The sequence below is a fragment of the Schistocerca piceifrons genome, chromosome 3 (assembly GCF_021461385.2).
Source record: "Schistocerca piceifrons isolate TAMUIC-IGC-003096 chromosome 3, iqSchPice1.1, whole genome shotgun sequence".
NCBI lineage: Eukaryota > Metazoa > Arthropoda > Insecta > Orthoptera > Acrididae > Schistocerca > Schistocerca piceifrons.
Window position 1 is genome coordinate 597,279,689 of NC_060140.1, and position 22,533 is coordinate 597,302,221.

Here is a 22,533-nt window from a genome sequence, read left to right on the forward strand (position 1 = left end):
ACATGAGGATGCAGAAGGCAATGGAAACCACTGCATTAAAGACACGTAACGTGTATCCACAGGACATGTGGCCTGTAATTGAAGAAGTGTCATGATGATCTCTCAATTTGCAAACGTTTCCGGAATAGTCCCCCATTCGGAACTCCGGGAGGGGACTACCAAGGGGGAGGATACCATGAGAAAAAGATTGAATAATCTACGAAAGGATAACGTTCTACGAGACGGGGCGTGGAATGTCAGAAGCTTGAACGTGGTAGGGAAACTAGAAAATCTGAAAAGGGAAATGCAAAGGCTCAATCCAGATATAGTAGGAGTCAGTGAAGTGAAGTGGAAGGAATACAAAGATTTCTGGTCAGATGAGTATCGGGTAATATCAACAGCAGCAGAAAATGGTATAACAGGTGTAGGATTCGTTATGAATAGGAAGGTAGGGCAGAGGGTGTGTTTCTGTGAACAGTCAGTGTCCGGGTTGTTCTAATCAGAATCGACAGCAGACAAACACCGACAACGATAGTTCAAGTATACATGTCGACGTCGCAAGCTGAAGATGAACAGATAGAGAAAGTGTATGAGGATATTGAAAGGGTAATGCAGTAAGTAAAGGGGGACGAAAATCTAATAGTCATGGGCGACTGGAATGCAGTTGTAGGGGAAGGAGTAGAAGAAAAGGTTACAGGAGAATATGGGCTTGGGACGAGGAATGAAAGAGGAGAAAGACTAATTGAGTTCTGTACCAAGTTTCAGCTAGTAATAGCGAATACCCTGTTCAAGAATCACAAGAGGAGGAGGTATACTTGGAAAAGGCCGGGAGATACGGGAAGATTTGAATTAGATTACATCATGGTCATACAGAGATTCCGAAATCAGATACTGGATTGTAAAGTGTACCCAGGAGCAGATATAGACTCAGATCACAATATAGTAGTGATGAAGAGTAGGCTGAAGTGCAAGACATTAGTCAGAAAGAATCAATACGCAAAGAAGTGGGATGCGGAAGTACTAAGGAATGACGAGATACGTTTGAAGTTCTCTAACGCTATAGATACAGCAATAAGGAATAGCGCAGTAGGCAGTACAGTTGAAGAGGAATGGACTTCTCTAAAAAGGGCCATCACAGAAGTTGGGAAGGAAAACATAGGTACAAAGAAGGTAGCTGCGACGAAACCATGGGTAACAGAAGAAATACTTCAGTTGATTGACGAAAGGAGGAAGTACAAACATGTTCCGAGAAAATCAGGAATACAGAAATACAAGTCGCTGAGGAATGAAATAAATAGGAAGTGCAGGGAAGCTAAGACGAAATGGCTGCTGGAAAAATGTGAAGACATGGAAAAAGATACGATAGTCGGAAGGACAGACTCAGCATACAGGAAAGTCAAAACAACCTTTGGTGACATTAAAAGCAACGGTGGTAACATTAAGAGTGCAACGGGATTTCCACTGTTAAATGCAGAGGAGAGAGCAGATAGTTGGAAAGAATACATTGAAAGCCTCTATGAGGGTGAAGATTTGTCTGATGTGATAGAAGAAGAAACAGGAGTCGATTTAGAAGAGATAGGGGATCCAATATTAGAATCGGAATTTAAAAGAGCTTTGGAGGACTTACGGTCAAATAAGGCAGAAGGGATAGATAACATTCCATCAGAATTTCTAAAATCATTGGGGAAAGTGGCAACAAAACGACTATTCACGTTTGTGTGTAGAATATATGAGTCTGGCGACATACCATCTGACTTTCGGAAAGGCATCATCCACACAATTCCGAAGACGGCAAGAGCTGAAATGTGCGAGAATTATCGCACAATCAGCTTAACAGCTCATGCATCGAAGCTGCTTACAAGAATAATATACAGAAGAATGGAAAAGAAAATTGAGAACGTGCTAGGTGACGATCAGTTTGGCTTTAGGAAAAGTAAAGGGACGAGAGAGGCAATTCTGACGTTACGGCTAATAATGGAAGCAAGGCTAAAGAAAAATCAAGACACTTTCATAGGATTTGTCGACCTGGAAAAAGCGTTCGACAATATAAAATGGTGCAAGCCGTTCGAGATTACGGTCAAATAAGGCAGAAGGGATAGATAACATTCCCTCAGAATTTCTAAAATCATTGGGGAAAGTGGCAACAAAACGACTATTCACGTTGGTGTGTAGAATATATGAGTCTGGCGAGAGACGGGTCATATACAGCATGTACAACAACCAAGAGGGAATAATAAGAGTGGACGATCAAGAACGAAGTGCTCGTATTAAGAAGGGTGTAAGACAAGGCTGTAGCCTTTCGCCCCTACTCTTCAATCTGTACATCGAGGAAGCAATGATGGAAATAAAAGAAAGGTTCAGGAGTGGAATTAAAATACAAGGTGAAAGGATATGAATGATACGATTCGCTGATGACATTGCTATCCTGAGCGAAAGTGAAGAAGAAGTAAATGATCTGCTGAACGGAATGAACAGTCTAATAAGTACACAGTATGGTTTGAGAGTAAATCGGAGAAAGACGGAGGTAATGAGAAGTAGTAGAAATGAGAACAGCGAGAAACTTAACATCAGGATTGATGGTCACGAAGTCAATGAAGATAAGGAATTCTACTACCTAGGCAGTAAAATAACCAATGACGGACGGAGGAAGGAGGACATCAAAAGCAGACTCGCTATGGCAAAAAAGGCATTTCTGGCCAAGAGAAGTCTACTAATATCAAATACCGGCCTTAATTTGAGGAAGAAATTTCTGAGGATGTACGTCTGGAGTACAGCATTGTATGGTAGTGAAACATGGACTGTGGGAAAACCGGAACAGAAGAGAATCGAAGCATTTGAGATGTGGTGCTATAGACGAATGTTGAAAATTAGGTGGACTGATAAGGTAAGGAATGAGGAGGTTCTACGCAGAATCGGAGAGGAAAGGAATATGTGGAAAACACTGATAAGGAGAAGGGACAGGATGATAGGACATCTGCTAAGGCATGAGGGAATGACTTCCATGGTACTAGAGGTAGCGGTAGAGGGCATAAACTGTAGAGGAAGACAGAGATTGGAATACGTCAAACAAATAATTGAGGACGTAGGTTGCAAGTGCTACTCTGAGATGAAGAGGTTGGCACAGGAAAGGAATTCGTGGCGGGCCGCATCAAACCAGTCAGTAGACTGATGACAAAAAAAGAAAAAAATACTTTGCGTTTCTTTTTTACGGTTGTAGGTGTTACCGTATTCAGCCTAGCAGCTACTGCCTTGTGGTCCCTAATCCCTGTATTCGTCACGATACTCACTATTTTTCCAGGATTATTTGTTGCTAAGAGGTCAAGTATGTTTTCGCCACCATTTATGCTTCGAGTGGGATCATGAACTAATTCATCAAAATAATTTTCTGAGAAAGCTTTCAGTGCAATTTCGGATGACATTTTATGCCTGCCGCTGGCTTTATACGTATAATTTTTCCAAGATATCGAGGCTAGATTAAAGTCACCACCGACCTATTTGAAGTGAGACTCAAGTTTTCTTCGAACTGTTCGGCAAGTATATCTTCTGAGTCAGGGGGTCGGTAAAATGATCCAGTTAATAGTTTAGTCCGATTGTCAATTATAACCTCTACCCACACTATTTCGCAGGAACTATCTACTTCAATTTCACTACAAGGTAAACTACTTCTGACTGCAATAAATAGTCCACCAAAAACTGTATTTAATCTGTCCTTTCTGAACACTGTTAGATCGTTTGAAAACGCTTTGCTGAACTTATTTCCGGCTTTAGCCAGCTTTCTGTACCTATAACTACTGGAGCTTCAGTGCTTTATATTAGGGCTTGGAGCTCTGATTCTTTGCCTACACAGCCGCGACAGTTCACAACTACAATACCGTTAGTGTCTACAACTAACTTACTGTGTTTTACCCTCCCCCTTTTAGATGGACGCCCTTTCTGCAGTTCCCTGAGGCCCTCTAAGCTAAAAAACCGCGCAGTCCCTTCCACACAGCCCCCACTACCCGTGTAGCCGCTTCCTGTGTGTAGTGGACTCCTGACCTACTAAGCATAACCCGGAAACCCACCACCCGATGGCCCAAGTCAAGGAATCTGCGGCCTACACGGTCACATAGCCGCCTGAGTCATTGATTCAGACCCTCTGCACCAAAGGACCACAATCGGTTCTATCGACGATGCTGCAGATGGTGAGCTCCGCCTTAATCTCGCAAGCAAGAATGGCAGTCTTTACCATTTCCGCTAGCCACCCGAAACAAGGGAGAATCTCCTCAGATCCAAAGCGACATACGTCATTGGTACCGACGTGAGCCACCACCTGCTGTTGGCTGCACCCTGTACACTTTATATCACCCAGGAGCAGCCTTTCCACGTCCGGAATTACTCCTCCCGGTATGCACACGGAGTGTACACTGGCTTCCTTCCCCACCTTAGCAGCCATGTTCGTAAGGGGCCCCATTACATGACTAACTTTGGAGCTCCCCACTACCAGAAAACACACACTCTGTGAATGGCCAGACCTTGCAGGCAGAGAAGCTTCCTTTGGAACAGGGTAGACGACTGCATCCAGCTCAGAGACATCTTCAGCCACTGATAACGCCCAAAACATGTTCATCAAACGAACCGGGGAGGCCCTACGATCGGGGCCTCAGAAAGTTTTTCGCTCCCTGCCAGACTTTGGAATGATCTCTCATTCGACCACAGGTGAGGGGTCAACCTCAGTGCAGGCAGTACCCGGGGTGGCCAAAGCAGTGGACTAATCGGGGGACACGTGGGACGTGCTCGATGTTCCTCACATCCCCACATCCAACTTCCCACAGTGATGCCCTAGGCAGCAGCCTCAAGCTGTGTGACGGAAGGCAACGCAGCCTGGAGCTGTGAGTGAAGGGTCTCCAACTCAGCTCTCAACTGTATACAGCAACCACAGTTCCTATCCATTACTGTAGTCGCTGTTCGCCGCAATGGCTGAGTGGTCAGTTTGATGGATTGTCATCCTATGGGTCCGAGTTCGATCCTCGGCTGAGTCAGAGATTTTCTCCGGTCAGGGACTGGTTGTTGTGTTGTCTTCAGCATCATTTCATCCCCATCCGACGCGCAGGTTGCCCAATGTGGCGTCTAATATAATAATAGCTGCATCAAGGCGGCCGGACCTGCCCCACAAGGGACCTCCCGGCCAATGACGACAAACGCTCATTTCCATTTCCATTCTACTTGCTCCCGTTCGAAGGTCGCAAAATTTTTATGTAACAAACGAAAGGTGTATTCGTCTTATTAACAGCGGGAGGTGCTCTCTCACTGATGGTCTAACAGACACTGAGCTATACTAACCAAAACAAACAAAAGCATGTACGATACGAGGGTCGATATAAGGGTCGATATCAACGGCGGTACTGTATGCTACATTGTTATTAAAATGAAATAAAAGCATGTGCCTAGTAAACACTCAAACACGCAATAATTTACAAAAATAATCTGGTAACTATACAGGTATATGTAAATAAGTCGCTTCTGTTGGAAGCTCTTAAAAGTATATAGCAAACGAACGGGGTATTCGCCTTATTAGCAGCAGGAGGTGCTGTCTCACTGACGGTCTAAAAGATCTATGGACAGCCCTGTAGGATTCTTGGTGTCAACACCCTCTAGCACTACTTTAGACATTAGTCGCGTCTATGCCTTGTCATGTTGCGGCACTTCTGTGTGCGCGCGGGGGCCCTACACGATATTAGGCAGGTGTACGCGTTTCTTTGGCTCTTCACTGTTGGTTTTGATACAATCAGGGCAGGCTACAAAAGGTCGATGAATACATGTTTTCTTTCGAAGACAGTCAACGAAATCTATTTCAGATTTGACTACCTCAGTGTCCCAGATTGCCAAGATAAGTACATACTAATACCATTATATTAGGATTAACCTCGAGTCGATGTCTGTGCTATTAGTGACTGTGTCAGTAACTGCTGCACACGACTAGCTTATTTTAGTAAATGTTATAACAGCTCAAATTGTATCTTATTTGAAATGCTAAAGACAAATGCTTCTTAACATTGTAAACGAAGTGTGAGACCAACAGCTATCGTCTCTCCTCTAACGCCCCATACGTCGATGTCAGTTTCCGCCCGTACAGAATAATACCAAATTCAGAATTGCGAGGCCACCCATTTGGTAAAAGACAAATGTTTAGATCTGATTCCATTTCCTTTCCTGTTCATTTGCTTCGTTACGGATGGCTTAAAACGTCTGGGATGTTTACACTTGTTCACGTTTGCATATATATTGTTTCAGTCTTCTCGTAACCGTACTTACTACTGGTCTTTATATGTCAGGAACTCTACATCGAATTACAAAGTAGCAGAAGAGACACAACCCCTTTAGTCAGTACTAATACTTGTGACATGTGACCAGTTGTTTCTATCTGACTACTTACGTGTGTTATCCTCACAGACGTCGTAGCTCGGAGACACAGGTCGGTATCCTGGACCAGAGACGTATGTGATGGATGTATACGGAACGCCTTCACCATCCACGCCAGACACACCTGCGCAACAAAATAAGAGATTTTGGTCCAGATTAACTCTATGGGCACAGTCAATGATCTCTCCGAGTCTCAATTCCATCAACGTCACAGATAATCAAAAGAAGTAGACTGGACGAGAAAGGTGTGATGTATACAGATACGTACTTCTCCTAGCTCTGAATCAAATAACAACACGAAGCCTAAACCACTGATTCAATAACATAATATAGAAACATAAACTAAAAGAGAAAATTACTAACGATAATAAACCCACTGGAGAGCGACGTTAAAGGTCCTATATATACAAGCTCCATCGTTCTTGTTCTTGCTTCTGTATGAGCAAACATCATATGGACGTCCTCCGACGCAAAAACTTGAATAAGTCCAGGCTTGCATGACGCAAACGTCATCATGAACATTCTGTTGGTGTTATCGGTGACAACTGTTCTGTGTTACACATTGCTGACGAAGAGGTGTAGATGAATCTCATTTGCCAGCCGCGGTGGCCGTGCGGTTCTAGGCGCTGCAGTCCGGAACCGCGGGACTGCTCCGGTCGCAGGTTCGAATCCTGCCTCGGGCATGGATGTGTGTGATGTCCTTAGGTTAGTTAGGTTTAAGTAGTTCTAAGTTCTAGGGGACTGATGACCTAAGATGTTAAGTCCCATAGTGCTCAGAGCCATTTGAACCATTTTTTTAAATCACATTTAGCGGTTAGTGATTTACACTCACAAGCTAATATCACCTCAAAAATGTCCATAACAAATGAACTGAAGCAACACAGAACTTTTACTTCCATACTTCACAAGATTTTCTGGATACCGTAAAAAAAAGGCAACCATAAGATCTTTTCATGTTTCCACATAACTTATTATTCCGTTATTCACGTTATTCCTATGTCACTGTGTTTGTGTACTGGTAACTGTGTAAATCTTTATTATCTTTAGTGGTGGTGGTGGTTAGTGTTTAACGTCCTGTCGACAACGAGGTTATTAGAGACGGAGCGCAAGCTCGGGTTAGGGAAGGATTGGGAAGGAAATCGGCCGTGCCCTTTCAGAGGAACCATCCCGGCATTTGCCTGAAACGATTTAGGGAAATCACGGAAAACCTAAATCAAGATGTCCGGAGACGGGATTGAACCGTCGTCCTCCCGAATGCGAGTCCAGTGTGCTAACCACTGCGCCACCTCGCTCGGTCTATTATCTTTAGTGCCGTAGCTCTAAGAAGGAAAGCTCTATGACAAAGTTGTAACTCATTCAATCTTTAATTATACGAGTGCTCAGCAACAGTCAGAAAATTGCAGGGTAGGTTATGGTGAGTAATAATTACTAAGGAAACAATTCGTTACGTTGCGCCGTTTTCGCATTATTTAGCAGTGATGTTAGGCAATCAGATCGCTGTGCGCCCAAATTCAAGCACTTGAACAAGCTAAAAAGCGGTAAGCCACAGATATCGGTGGCTCTATGAGCTACTACTTGTTGAAATGCTCATTACCAGTTAAAATGTACCTTTCTCTGAAGTGATAAATTTAAGCTAGATTAGCAAAAGCTGTTTTTGTTCGGTTTGAGGAAACCAAACGAAGAATAGGTCTGGCGACGGCACCTCTGGCAGACTGCTTAATTTGCGCTCGCGACGACCTGACTGGCGAACTTCGATGATAAATAACTCTGAAACGGTCCAACGTGTCGAGTTTTTCTCTTAACAGCTATTTCTCAACACAGCCTTCCCCGCAGCAACCTATCAAGCTATTGTTACGCAGTCTTGAACCAAATATTGCGATATGGCAATGTGTCATTTCTAACATATTCATAGTCTTTATGTTTGCGAACAGTGTTTACTTTGAATGAGTGTGAAACGAAACGTATCTAAAGACTGCGTATTTGTGTGCACAACCTGCAAAATGTACATTAACAGAATGAACATTTCATGGATACTGCGAACTAGTGCAATAAACGTATACAGAATAGAACAATCTTTGCGTTTCATAAGCTTTTCGTTGTCGCTAACTGAATTTACATTATTTCCGACAGCACCACGACCAATATGCCTAGCTGGATGTTGGCTAAATGACGTTCTTGTAACACCTTCATCTGCTTGTGAGCCTTGAAAACTAGTTAATGGTACAGAAAATGAACAGTATCAAAGTTAAAAAAGCGGATTATCAATATTATACACACATAAATCGCCAGTACATTGCGGAGACATTCTTTGCGTAATTTAGGCGCCCTTTTACAAGAGTTTTTCACAGTTCTGTCCTTAAGAGAGTGAAATGTTTTCAAAGCTATTTGACGAATCGAACCTTAACCTAAAACTCTACAAACATCTACTTCGTTGCGTAAAAATTTTCTAACATTCTCCTCACCAAGTTCATGAAACTCGTACTACTGAGTTATGGGGGGGGGGGGGGGGTAGTCTAACCGAAGGGTCCTATAGAAATGAAATTTGGAAGAAAGAATTTATGTGAATTAGACGCCCTCCAAGAAACTGCTTCCCAAAATTGAAATCTAAAGTAGATTAAATGGGGGTTTAGACATTAGTTGGCATATCGATGGGAAGTCAAAAGTATTGGCATTGGAAACACTGAAAAAACACTGATCAGCCAGAACATTATGACCACCCACCTAATAGCCACTAAGTCCATCTTTGTCTCGGATAACAGCGGCGACACGTCGTGGCATAGAGGCAATGAGACCTTGGTAGGTCGCTGGAGGGAGTTGGCAACACATCTGCACACTCAAGTCACATAATTCCTGTATGTCGGAGAAGGAGGGCTATGAGCTCTGACGCCACATTCAATCACATCACATATGTGATCGATCGGGTTCAGATCAGGCAAGTTGGGAGGTCAGAACGTCAGTTGGAACTCACCACTATGTTCCTCGAACCACTCCATCACACTGTTGGCCTTGTGACATGGCGCATCCTCTTGCCGAAAATGCCACTGCCGACGGGAAACATGATCGTCATTAAGGGATTTATGTGGTCCACAACCACTGGACCTATGAATGACCACTCGAATGTTGTCCAGTGCATAATGGGGCAGCCGCCATCTTGTCCCTGACCCGCCGGACAGGTGTCATGGAGCTGTTCCCCTGGAAGACGACGGATTCTCGCCCTCTCATCCGCACGATGAAGAAGATATCGGGATTCATCAGACCTTGCTACACTCTGCCACTGCGCCAATGTTAATTGCCGATGGTGTCGTGCACATATCAGTCGTAGGTGCCGTTGTTGTGTTAATACTGACTGGCACATGCATGGGTCGTTGACTGAGGAGGCCTATCGTTAGCACTGTTTCGTACGCTGTGTCCTGAGACACACTTGTTCTCTTCCCAGCATTAAAGTCTGATGTTAGTTTCTCCACTGTTCGCCGCCACCTGTACCGTTTTACCAACCTGCCCAGCCTAAGACGTCCGATATCTGTAATGACGGGTGGCCGCCCAACCCCACGACGTCTCCATTTGATTTCACCTTGGTTTCGTCGCGTGTTGAGGACACTCACCAAAGCACTCCTCGAACACCCACCAAGTCGTGCAGTTTCAGAAGTGCTCGTGGCTAGCCTCCGGGCCATCTCAGTCTGCCCCCGATCAGACTCAGATAGCTTGCGCGCCTTCGCAATTCTACACATGGACAGTACGCTCATTGATAGTTCACGCGTTTGACAAGCAATCATTCCTCGCCAGGTGACCTGGATGGGTTTATATCGATAGTAGGTCGGTGATGATAATGTTCTGGCTTATCAGTGTTCATCCATTACGTAGCATAATTGTTCCTAGGATAGTAGATTGGGCGCAGGTTCGATTCCTGCCTCCGGCATGGATGTGTGTGATGTCCTTAGGTTAGTTAGGTTTAAGTAGTTCTAAGTTCTAGGGGACTGATGACCTCAGATGTTAAGTCCTATAGTGCTCAGAGCCATTTGAACCATTTTGATAGTAGATCGGAAAATTCAGCCTCTAACAGACTGAAATTGGAATTCAAAGAAAAATAAATAGTTAAGAATAAAATTCAGTCGCCAAGTGGATATATAATTTTATTTCGCTTATCGGTTTCGATAAATTAATTTTTCATCTTCAGAAGTGTACAGAATTAGAGGTATTATAAATCTTTAGTCCTTGGCTACAAATTATAAAGGCACATTTGCATGCCGAGCGTGAGTTTCCGCGGAAACGCGAAATACTAATTAAATAAATGATCAGTGACAAATAAATAAAGCCTATGGCACACAACTGCAGCGCTGTGTCGCTGATAAAACAAAAGCACAATTACGTTACTCTTATGTTTGATTAAAAAAGAGAGCTCTGGTTGAAGTGGTGCGAGAGGCACGTATTTTATTTTATTGTCTGGCACACCGCCATATTTCATGTTACAGAAGAATACTGCGAGTTGCAACCACACTAGGCACTCGATTCTGTAAAGAATTTATATTTATAAAAGTAAGTAGGATTATGAACTGTAGGCTTATTCATTGAATATATCTGATTTAACTAACTGTGTAACTTTTTTATGTTTAGTAGACAATCACCTCTGTACGACGTATTGGCATGGCTGGCAAATTATTGTAATATTGAGATTTAGATTATGAGTCCGCACCTACCGCAGCAGTCTTTGGAAACGATTTAATTACGAAGTCCGATTATTCAGTTTTATTTCACGGTCAACTATGAGTAACATCGCCTTTACGAAAAAGCCATTGTCAAGCGTCTGATACCGAATAATTAAACGTCCACGTTCCAGATAAGCAAATACAATTGCAATCACAATCACCATCATACAGATAGAATAATTAACATATTTAAAATAACAACATTTTTTATTTATTTTATTTATTTTATAAAATGTATGTAAAGTATGAGAAGTATACTACAGAAACTAACATGATATTGCTTTACCAGATACATTATGCTTCTATGAACCAATGATAAGTAATTTTTTGTAACACACTTGTTATTATTTACGCAAATTTATAGACAACGCCTAAAATTTTTTATACCTCTTAATTTGTAGACTATTGAAGATGATAAATTAGTTTATGAAAACCAGTAAAGTGAATTAAAATGTTATTTTCAACCGACGACTGAATTTCATTCTGAAATTATATATTACAGCTGCTGAAATTACAGCCGCGAATAACATATTAAATAGAAAGCATCTACATATAGTAGTTCCATATTATACATCTACATCTACATCTACATCTACAGCCGCGAATAACATATTAAATAGAAAGCATCTACATATAGTAGTTCCATATTATACATATACATCTACATCTACATCTACATGGATACTCTGCAAATCACATTTAAGGGCCTCGCAGAGGATTCATCGAACCACCTTTACAATTCTCTATTATTCCAATCTTGTACAGCGCGCGGAAAGACTGAACACCTATATCTTTCCGTACGAGCTCTGATTTCCCTTATTTTATAGTGGTGATCGTTCCTCCCTATGTAGGTCGGTGTAAAAGAATATTTTCACATTCGGAGGAGAAAGTTGGTGATTGGAATTTGGTGAGAAGATTTCGTCGCAACGAAAAACGCCTTTCTTTTAATGATGTCCAGCCCAAATCCTGTATCACTTCTGTGACACTCTCTCCCATATTTCGCGATAATACAAAACGTACTGCCTTTCTTTGGACTTTTTCGATGTACTCCATCAGTCCTGTCCGGAAAGGATCCCACACCGGGCAGCAGTATTCTAAAAGAGGACGGACAAGTGTAGTATAGGCACCCTCCTTAGTAGACCTGTTACATTTTCTAAGTGTCCTCTAAGTGTCCTGTCAAAAAAACGCAGTCTTTAGTTAGCATTCCCCACAACATTTTCTATGTGTTCCTTCCAATTTAAGTTGTTCGTAATTGTAATACCTAGGTATTTAGTTGAATTACGGTTTTTAGATTAGACTCATTTATCGTGTAACCGAAGTTATCGAGTTCCTTTTAGCACTCATGTGGATGACCTCACACTTTTCGTCGTTTAGGGTCAACTGCCACTTTTCGCACGATTCAGATATCTTTTCTAAATCGTTTTGCAGTTTGTTTTGAGCTTCTGATGACTTTATTAGTCGATAAACGACAGCGTCATCTGCAAACAACCGAAGGCGGCTGCTCAGATCGTCTCCAAAATCTTTTATGTAGATAAGGAACAGCAAAGGTCCTATAGCACTACCTTGGAGAAATCCAGACATCACTTATGTTTTATTCGATGACTTTCCGTCAGTTACTACGAACTGTGACCTCTCTGACAGGAAATCACAAATCCAGTCACGTAACTCAGACGATATTCCATAAGCACGCAATTTCACTACGAGCCGCTTGTGTGGTACAGTGTCAAAAGCCTTTCGGAAATCCAGAAATACGGAATCGATCTGAAATCCCTTGTCAACAGTGCTCACCACTTCATGTGAATAAAGAGCTAGTTATGTTTCACAGGAACGATGTTTTCTAAACCCATGTTGACTGTGTGTCAATAGAGCGTTTTCTTCGAGGTAACTGATAATGTTCGAGCACAATATATGTTCTAAAACGCTACTGCATATCGACGTTAACGATATGGGCCTGTAATTTAGTGGATTACTCCTACTACCATTCTTCAATATTGGTGTCACCTGTGCAACTTTCCAGTCTTTGGGTACGGATCTGTCGTCGAGCGAACGGTTGTATATGGTTGTTAAGTATGGAGCCAATGCGTCAGCATACTGAGAGAGGAACCTGATTGGTATACAGTCTGGACTAGAAGACTTGCTTTTATTAAGTGATTTAAGTTGCTTCACTACTCCCGGGATATTTACTTCTACGTTACTCATGTGTGGAAAAATATAAATGTTAACATCTTACCGAGATAACTAATTACATAACGAATACAGAAAAGCCCCGGTGCGAAGCATAACCGAATTAAAGCGTATAAACATTTACGAGACGTATAGACTTGTATAGGAAGAAAGATAAATACAGAATAGCTGGTAACAAAATCCTATTGAAAAGATATGGGTATCTGAAACGGAAAAGAACTGACAAGTAACATATAACGACAATTAGGAAGCAACTCGTTAGGTAGTTAAATTTCTTATGATTCAGATTGGATTGGAGGTAAAAGACAAACGATAAACCGGATTTATTACAAGATGGTCCGCTTATAAATTCGAAAATGCTGCACATTCTTTACGGGCAAAGATCCACCAAGCATTCAAATACCCAAGTAAGTGAAAAAACGAGTTACTAGTTACATGACGTGTATAAAAAAAACGGAAATAAAGAATGCATTATAACAAAGAAGACTCCACTATTCTCCAAACAATAAGTACAAACAAGAGATGTCAAAGGAGTTCCAGAACAATGTAAATCATCATCGTTCTTACTCGGTTAGGGACCACAGATTATAATACACTCTTTGATTAAGATCGTTTCCACTTGTTCACTGTAATTTTTAATTTTTTATTTATGTCACTACTACGTTCTCGGCTGTAGAGCCATACTCACGTGTAATGGTGAAAGAAACTCAATAAATATCAAACATGTTTGAGTGGCATGGCGCTACATTTATAGTTCCGCTTGTATAATGGTAGGACATGTTGTGAAAGAAGATAGTAGACGCAGCGAAAGTAATTGAAATTCCTTCTGATTCGAGGGTGAAGATAATAACTTTGCACATAGAAGTCTACAGTATTCAACAAATATCAAATAAATTGCAGGTTTCCTTCAGAAGAGTTGTCAAGACCATACACCAGCATCGAGAAAGAGACTCCTATGACGATCGTCCTCGCTCAGGAGCATCCAGGATAACATCAGAATAACATGAAAAGTACGTGGTAGTGACCATTAAACATAATAGACTCAAACTTTTCCGTAAATTGACTGATGAACTAAACATAACTAGGGATACAGCAGTGAGTGAATCAACAGTGAGACGGTGCATGCCATAAAGCAACCTCCATGGCCACATAGCAGAGAGGAAACCATCAAAAGATGTCTCTCGCAGTGGGAGAGTAAACGTTAGGGGAAAGGTTTAAGCATCGACCACGGCCTGTCAGACCGGAAGTTTTAAGTGAATTACCTTTTGATGAATTTGACAGGTGGATCCGAGAACGGGGCATCACGAGTGGGACAAAGTTGTGGGAGATCCTGCAGCAAGAATGGAGACTAATTCCAACTGAAATCAATTGTAAAATTCACCCATCACATGCCGAGAGTATGCAAGGCAGTGATTAAAGCAAAGGGTGGCTATTCTGAGGAATCCAAACTTTAGTGGTTTTGTTTACCTATGTATTGTTTGAGTTTCATATTCACTTAGAAAGCAATAAAATGCAATGTGTTTACTTTCCATTGTCCGTAATCATGTGGCGTTTCCAAACTTGCAGAGGATATTGTATGTCCAAAACATGTAACGAGATACCTATTGAAACAAAATTCATTTACTTCTGCTCTTACTGCTGCTTACAAGATGACGGCTTTTCAGGGCCTGTCTTCCATCCACGCAGATGTCGGTGGTGAGGCGACATTAAGATAGCCATAGTACATGACCAGTGCAAAAAAATGGATCTGAGCACTATGGGACTTAACTGCTGAGGTCATCGGTCCCCTAGAACTTAGAACTACTTAAACCTAACTAACCTAAGGACATCACACACATCCATGGCCGAGGCAGGAATCGAACCTGCGACCGTAGCGGTCGCGCGGTTCCAGACCGTAGCGCCTAGAACCGCTCGGCCATAACGGAGGGCCATGACCAGTGCATGATGATGATGTTGAAATGTAGTAATGATTGTATGAAATTTCAGAGATATCAGCGTTACTGAAATAGTGTTAAGCAATTTGATCATTACTTTAGTCATTACTTTACTGCCAAAGGTAAATACTGACATCTAACAGAAATGTGTGGCAGCAGTACAGAAGGGATGAAATGCAGCGGTGGAAGTTGATTGGTCAGAGGAAGAGTGAGACACCACATGTTAGATTAGGAAATAAAAACAAATCTAAAATATAGGAACAGACAGCTCTGATAAAAACGTGAATGGCATTGACAGGTGCTGGTTCAGTGTTGGACATAAAGAAAACGACTGGGATATGCTGAGGAGGAAGTGGTTTTGCACAAGACGCAGGTTACAGAGCAGCTATTTCCAGTGTGGTGAGGCGGAAATACGAGGAGATGGAGAGTGGAGTGTTATGTAGAGGTAAGCCTAAATGCCGGACTTATCCTTTATGGCATTAAAATTATGGAATGATGATAGGTATTTGCTATGTGATTAAGAGGTACTGAGGACACCAGTGACTAGATGAAGGAAAGAGGGCGTGAGAAAAACACTTCACCTACCAATACTGGCTTCAGAACAGGGGACACTTTTATGCTAAAAATTTGCGCCAAAATGGCTCTGTTGTGGTCATATAGAGCAGTAATACAGGAACCGTACAAAATTTTGAAATCTAACGCAAGCGCGAACTGCGAAAGGATTCGTAAAAGGTATCCTCCGTCTACAGGCCTAGCCGGCCGCAGTGGCCGAGCGGTTCTAGGTGCTACAGTTTGGAACTGCGCGACCGCTACGGTCGCAGGTTCGAATCCTGCCTCGGGCATGGATGTGTGTGATGTCCTTAGGTTAGTTAGATTTAAGTAGTTCTAAGTTCTAGGGGACTGATGGCCTGAAAAGTTAAGTCCCATAGTGCTCAGAGCCATTTGAACCATTTTTTTTCTACAGGCCTGACCTGCCCCCCAGTACTGACCGACCGCCGTGTCATCCTCCATCAATGCTGGATGCTGTATGGAGGGACGAGTATTCTGGAAACCGCTCTCCTAGCCGTTGCGTTTTTCGTAGAGTGCGTATACGATTGACAATAAGTTCACTTATAAAATCAGATGAAATATCCTTAGGTTCTCTACATTTGCTTACCAAAAATGTCGTTACCCCTGGGAGGAGAGCCGCTAAAACTCAGGCTGTGTGCATGGTCGGCCATGACAACAACCAAGGTGTCACTTTCGTTTGTCAGCTCCAGTACGACTTGTAGCGCTGCTTCCAGTTCCAGCGTCTCGTCCAGAGCCTTTTGTGCTAGATTTAGCCCATGAGCCTTGTCCATTAGGGCAGCTGCGTTAGAAATAAGCAAAGAAGGCGCATGTAACGTAGTGGAAATGATTTCCTGCAACGTGATTGAATGAATCTTCACGTATGTTAATTTACAAACATTTTATATGAAAAATTAGAATTTTTCTGCAATATAGTTTATTTTTTAGATAATAGAAATAATTCCACTATTTTAGTTAAAGTAATCGTATTTTATTGCACAAAGTCTAGCAAACACAAATAAATCAATCAAGATAGTAAGCACCAATTTACAAATAAGCAATAAATAAACCAAGATATTAAGCACCACCTTACTAATACCCTCTGAATTAAGTTTATACATTGTACATAATTTTAACACTGTGGCAGCATGTTAAATCTGGCTTTAAATTGTAGCAATCAGGTGATCAATGACATACCTGTTAATTTTTCTTATCGATCGATTTCATCTTTCAATCTTGTCATTAAGTTTTACCACTGTACATTACACATTAAAGATATTTTTGCTCAACAACAATATGTTAAATCAATTAACCATGCAAACAGCTGTAAACCATCGCTCTATGAATTGCTGGTTAATTTTTTTGTTCATTCGTTTCAGGGGCAGTTTTATCATGAAATTTTACTACCTACTTAAGCTTGCAGACCCTCTGAAGAGCCTCATCATGTCCGGTTTTGCTACCAATTTGTGTAATATTATCTGAATTTAAAGGAATTTTATTTAGTTGGTAAGTGTTATGCTTCATAGATCATTTGCACAATAAATCGTAATGATGTGGAACTAATCATTTATATTCAAATAAGTAATTTGTAAAATTAGATACGTGCTGAATTTTTTTTAAGAATATACAGACGTGACTTAAAAATTCCTACCCACCTCCTTTTACCCAATACAGTAACAGAAATTTTTCTACGGAAGAGGTACAGTTTTATCAGTCTGTTAACAACTGCCCTACCAAGTTCTTTTTATCCCTTGTGTATAAAAGTGGTTTGTCTAGATATTTTTGTAAGTAAGTTATTTCATAATGTAATAAGTTGGTTGTGCATTTTCAGTAACTTCTCATTACCAGTCACAGCACATACTACACAAACTCTACACACACTATCAAATGTTAACAGAATTGTGACAATGACACGTGGCTTGAATTCGGTGTGCCACAATTCCCCGTTTGCTTGCTAGAAAAACTTAATCAGCATCCTGTCGAAATGAGTCAGATGTTGACCTCAGAACGGGCTAAAATGTTAGTATTATCCGTATCAAAGCTTTGGTGTAGGATTTCCAGATAAAATATGTAGCGTGAAAACGTCAAATTAAAGAAGGGTTTTACTGTCTTTTACTTGTGTGACGCTCTGAGTGAAACCCTTAATCTGTGTTACTGAAGTAATATTTCACTATATAGGTCATCCTGGTTACTGTTTACTATTTGATTTTATATTTGGTTTAGTAAGAAGTTAGCGTTAGCAATTTATTGTACAGTTTTTTGTTGTTTCTTTCTTCTTGGTAAATGAAAGTTCAGCCTGAATTTTGTTCCTTGGTGATGGGTACATCTGTTTGTGCAGTTAGCGATTTCTTTGTGTGCATAACTAAATGGTCTATATATTCACGTGGTGTAGTTGTAATTCCCAAAATTTTGAACAGAACTTTACAGTGAGCCTGATTGATACTTTTTCAGATAATTCTTACGACCGTTTTCTGTAGTATGAAAACTGTGCATTTTGTGAAATCTGTCGCTGAGTGTATGGCCGAAGGGTATACTGTATAACAAAAACATCATGGTTCTTATGAACTGATGACAGGTCTCTAAGGCCATAACATGCTGATAACTTCTTGTTTGCTACTATACCGCTGGATTTGCGTAACTTCAACTGGAAATTGTTTGCCACTTAGTATGTCTACATTTAATTTCACGTATCATTTTTCCATTTTAAAACTGAAATTCGTGGTTTTTATTTCAGTTCAATGTAACTTTATATATTTCAACTATTTTAAATATCCTTGACAGTTTCAATCATGTTCTCTGGAGTTCTCTTTTCCACTGACTGTAATGTTGCTGTCATCAGCAAATACAATTTTTCCTTATAAAAACTAAAATACCAAAAACATTTGAAAGTCATCCATAAATAAAGTGCACTTAACGGAACCTCTTACTTATGAAGTAATGCGATATCGCTATCCAAAAAATGGTCACATTAGTACCTTCGTGGTTACAGTTCTGGTTATCATGTACAACATATCATCAACGCCATATTTAAAATGAGGTAAATAGAGAATGGATCTTGAAAACCCGAATCCAAGGACGACCTATGCTTCGATCTGTCTGAGGAAATTATGCCTCCAAGTAGTGTCATAGGCCTTCTCAAGGTCAAAAAACACGTTCTTAAGGTTTCCGCAGGACTCCAAGATATATCAAACGAATGAGGTTATGATTCACTTTAACATGGGATGAAACCACAATCTACGGAAAAATCGGAAAGTTTTATTTCACAGTATGTGTAGAATAGCTGATTATAAAATTTTAAGAAGTTAGTGTTCGTATATATAGATATGCTACGAATTCAATAATATTCGTATTCTATTTTTACGATAAGGCAATAGTTTCTGTCATGTAAATGTTCTATGCATAAGTGCATAATATTCATACAAAAGTTTTTAATGATCAGCTGTGGTTGACTGCATATGTGTCATAACGTTACCTTTCATGTGATACTGTGGAAATAACAATATTTCATACTTTTCTCTTAACACTGATTAATAACCAAAACAAGTTATATTTGAGTCGGAGACATATCCAACACCTACTGAATGTTGGCTGACTTCTCACAACGGACAGTGTTTCATACATCATTCGATTTGGAAGTGATTCAGAAGAGTTCGAAATAATTCCAGACACAGTGTGAAGACTAGACCAGCACTGCATCGAACTGCTTTTGCAACGCTTTTAAGATGGGCAAGCGTAAAATAACTGTTACACGTATGTGTCACATGCTAAAGTAGCAATGTAAAATTATATATAGAACATTACCGTCTCACTAAATGGGACACCATTAATAGCAAGTAATCACCGGGGACTGGTACAACAAAACCGCATTTATCTAACAAACAATTCATCTGCGGACCCTGGTCGTTGAAACGCTACTGATTTCAGTATCGCGTACTTTCAGCTGCGTCCCTAATTACAGTGAACCCCCTGAATAGTTAAAAATACGTTTTATTTTACCACATATCTTAGGTGGGGAATATTCATAATAAATTACATGTATAAACAGATATTACATTAGTTTCATTATTCGTTCCATTTACGCTACTGGTAAAGAGTTACTCAGTTAAATACGGAAAACTAAGTCTCTTTTTTGTTAAGCGGGGATAACGTGCTCGTACCTCTACCGGGATGATGTGAGTCAGGAAGCCGTTCGTCACTGTGTTTATCAGTACGCTTACCGCAGACGAGCAGGATGAAGCCGTTGTACTCCCTCTGCAGCGCTGTGATGGCAGCACGCGTCATTTCCGACAACCTTGGAGTAGAGCTGTCCGCGGTGTCCAGGCGGAATGGCAGTTCAGACGCGCCGAAAAGCCCTGTCAACAGCGCCACAATAGAGAACTCACTCCCTTTTCCTCTCGTCCGTAACACGTGGTGCACTACACGTCCCGTCTTCTTTTTGGCAACGGACAGTTACAATCATTTTTGCATAATTCATTTCATCAGCTTTCCATATGACTAAAGGACAATAAAATAGTAATTTATTGTTAGTACTAACGGGACAAAATTGAGGATATGTTAGACGCTGATCAGTTTGGCGTTAGGAATTGTTTTCATTTTATTTATTCGTATGGCTAGGGCCCCCGTCGGGCACGCCGTTCGCCGGGTGCCGTCGTTCAATTTGACGCCACTTCGGTGACCTGCAGTCGATGAGGATGAAAGCATGATGATGAGAACAGCACAACACCCAGTCCCTAGGTAGAGAAAATTCCCGATCCAGCCGGGAATCGAACCCGGGCCCAGAGGATTGACAATCCGTCACGCTCACAATTTTTTCTCCATTTTGTTCGTTGTTGATCGTTGTGTTTGGTCGTTACGGACGTCACATGACATGCGTCCAAGGTTGTTGTTGATTCTTCAACTCAGTTTTTTTATTACACAGGCCAACCAGCTCTCTGACCGAACACGCTGAGCTATCGTGCCGGCGGTTCAGCTACTGGGGGCAGACGTTAGGAAATCTAACGACAACAGAGAAGTGCTCCTGACTTTGCCCTTGATAATAGAAGCAAGACTTAAGTAAAATAAAGACAAATGATTTGTCGACCTGGGAGAAGAATTCGACAATGAACATGGTGCCCTATGTTCTAAAGACTGAGAAACGTAGGAGTAAGCTAAATGGAAAAGCGTGTAATATGCAGTGTGTAAAAGAACTAAGAGGGAACAATAGTGTTGGAGTACGAAAGACATAATGCGCGGATGAAAAAGGGTGTAAGACAGGGATGCAATCGTTCGCCCCTACTTTTCAGTCTATACATCGAAGAACGAGAATAAAAGACAGGTCGAAGAGTGAAATTAAAATTTATGGTGAAAAGTTATGAATGTTAATAATCGCTGTTGACGGTGATGTCTACAGTGACAGTAAAGAAGATTTACACGATCCGTTGAACTGAATAAACAGTCTAATGAGTACAGAATGTGGACTGAGAGCAAATCGAAGAAAGCCAAAACTAGTGAGAAGTAGCAGAAACAATAATAGCGAGAAAAACAATATCAAAATCGGAATTCTGCTTCCTTGGAACCAAAATAATCCGTGATTGACAAAGCAAGGAGGACAAAAAGACTAGCACAAGGTGCATTACTGTGGATGAACATTTGAAACACGGCATTCTGTGGTTGAGGATTATGGACTGTGGGAAAACCGGAAAAAGAAAAGAGTCGAAGAATTTCTGATATGGTTTACAGAAGAATGTTGAAAATTAGGTAGGCTGATAACTTAAGGAATGGGAGTTCTCATCCCAATCAGCGAGGAAAGGAACATATGGAAACATTGACAAAATGAACGAAGAGATGTGTTATGACATCAGAGAATAGCTTCTATAGTAGTAAAAGAAGCTCTAGTGGGATAAAACTGCAGATGAAGGTAGAGATTGAAATACATCCTAAAAATAAAAGAAGTGATGAGAAGTACGGCAACTCACCGTCACACTATTACGGTATATCACTACAAGCTCACTAGTTTTGCAAACGTAAGGCACTCTTCGCATATCGAGGAAGTCGTCGTCTATTCAGTATACCCAAGAACAAATCTACATTCATGTACATCAGCCTTCATATTTATGGTCTGGTACCCGTAATCACAGAATTAAAATAAAAAACATTTTGACTCAGATTTTCAGGAGGTTTCCGTTGGTAATAAAGAAGTAGGCTGAAGAGGAAATCTCCTCTCAAAACATCCCGAACTGTGACACTATCAGCTCGCCTGGTGTTCCAATTAAAAGTTTCTGAGTCTCAAGAGGATCATTACAACCTGTTCTAGATTTTAGTGGTAGAAACATAAGTGCATATTATAAATGCGATGCAACCACTCTCCATCGTTATATTCTGCTTGGGATATCCTTAAGATCGGTAGTGGAGTGGTTTCCCCTTCCCTTCTTCATTCTTTGCCATTCGTCAATGACTGACTGATTCATCCGCTTTTAGGGGCTACTTCTCACATCGAAATAAAAAGAATGTTCATGACCACCACCCATCTACCCACGGACAACATTGAGGGAGAGGGGAGGGGGGCGCATTTATACCGCTGGCTTCTAGGTCCCTTTTAGTAGCCTTTAATGACTATCATAAGTTACAGCGGCTGAATTCTAACATGCAACCTACACGAGTAAGAGGTAGGAAATGAAGAAAATAAAACAAAATTTTCCAAGGAAAGACTATTACGATATAACATCACCCGACTTGGGATTTACTTTTCATGTCTCTTTCTTTTCTTTCGTTAATGCCATCCATGTTGTATAATAAACTATGTGTAAATC

At 41.0% G+C, this 22,533-nt stretch overlaps 1 protein-coding gene across 1 annotated transcript in view; it reads right to left on the reverse strand.

The window, feature by feature from the left end:
* Nucleotides 1–22,533, reverse strand: part of LOC124788868 (membrane-bound alkaline phosphatase-like) — a 186,041-nt gene that overhangs the window by 3,715 nt on the left and 159,793 nt on the right. Inside the window, exons 5-7 of the mRNA XM_047256151.1 lie at nt 19,963–20,097; nt 16,356–16,547; nt 6,392–6,502 (exon numbers count right to left, since the gene is read on the reverse strand). Of these exons, the coding sequence (XP_047112107.1) occupies nt 6,392–6,502; nt 16,356–16,547; nt 19,963–20,097 (438 nt within the window). The remainder of the gene's footprint in view (nt 1–6,391; nt 6,503–16,355; nt 16,548–19,962; nt 20,098–22,533) is intronic.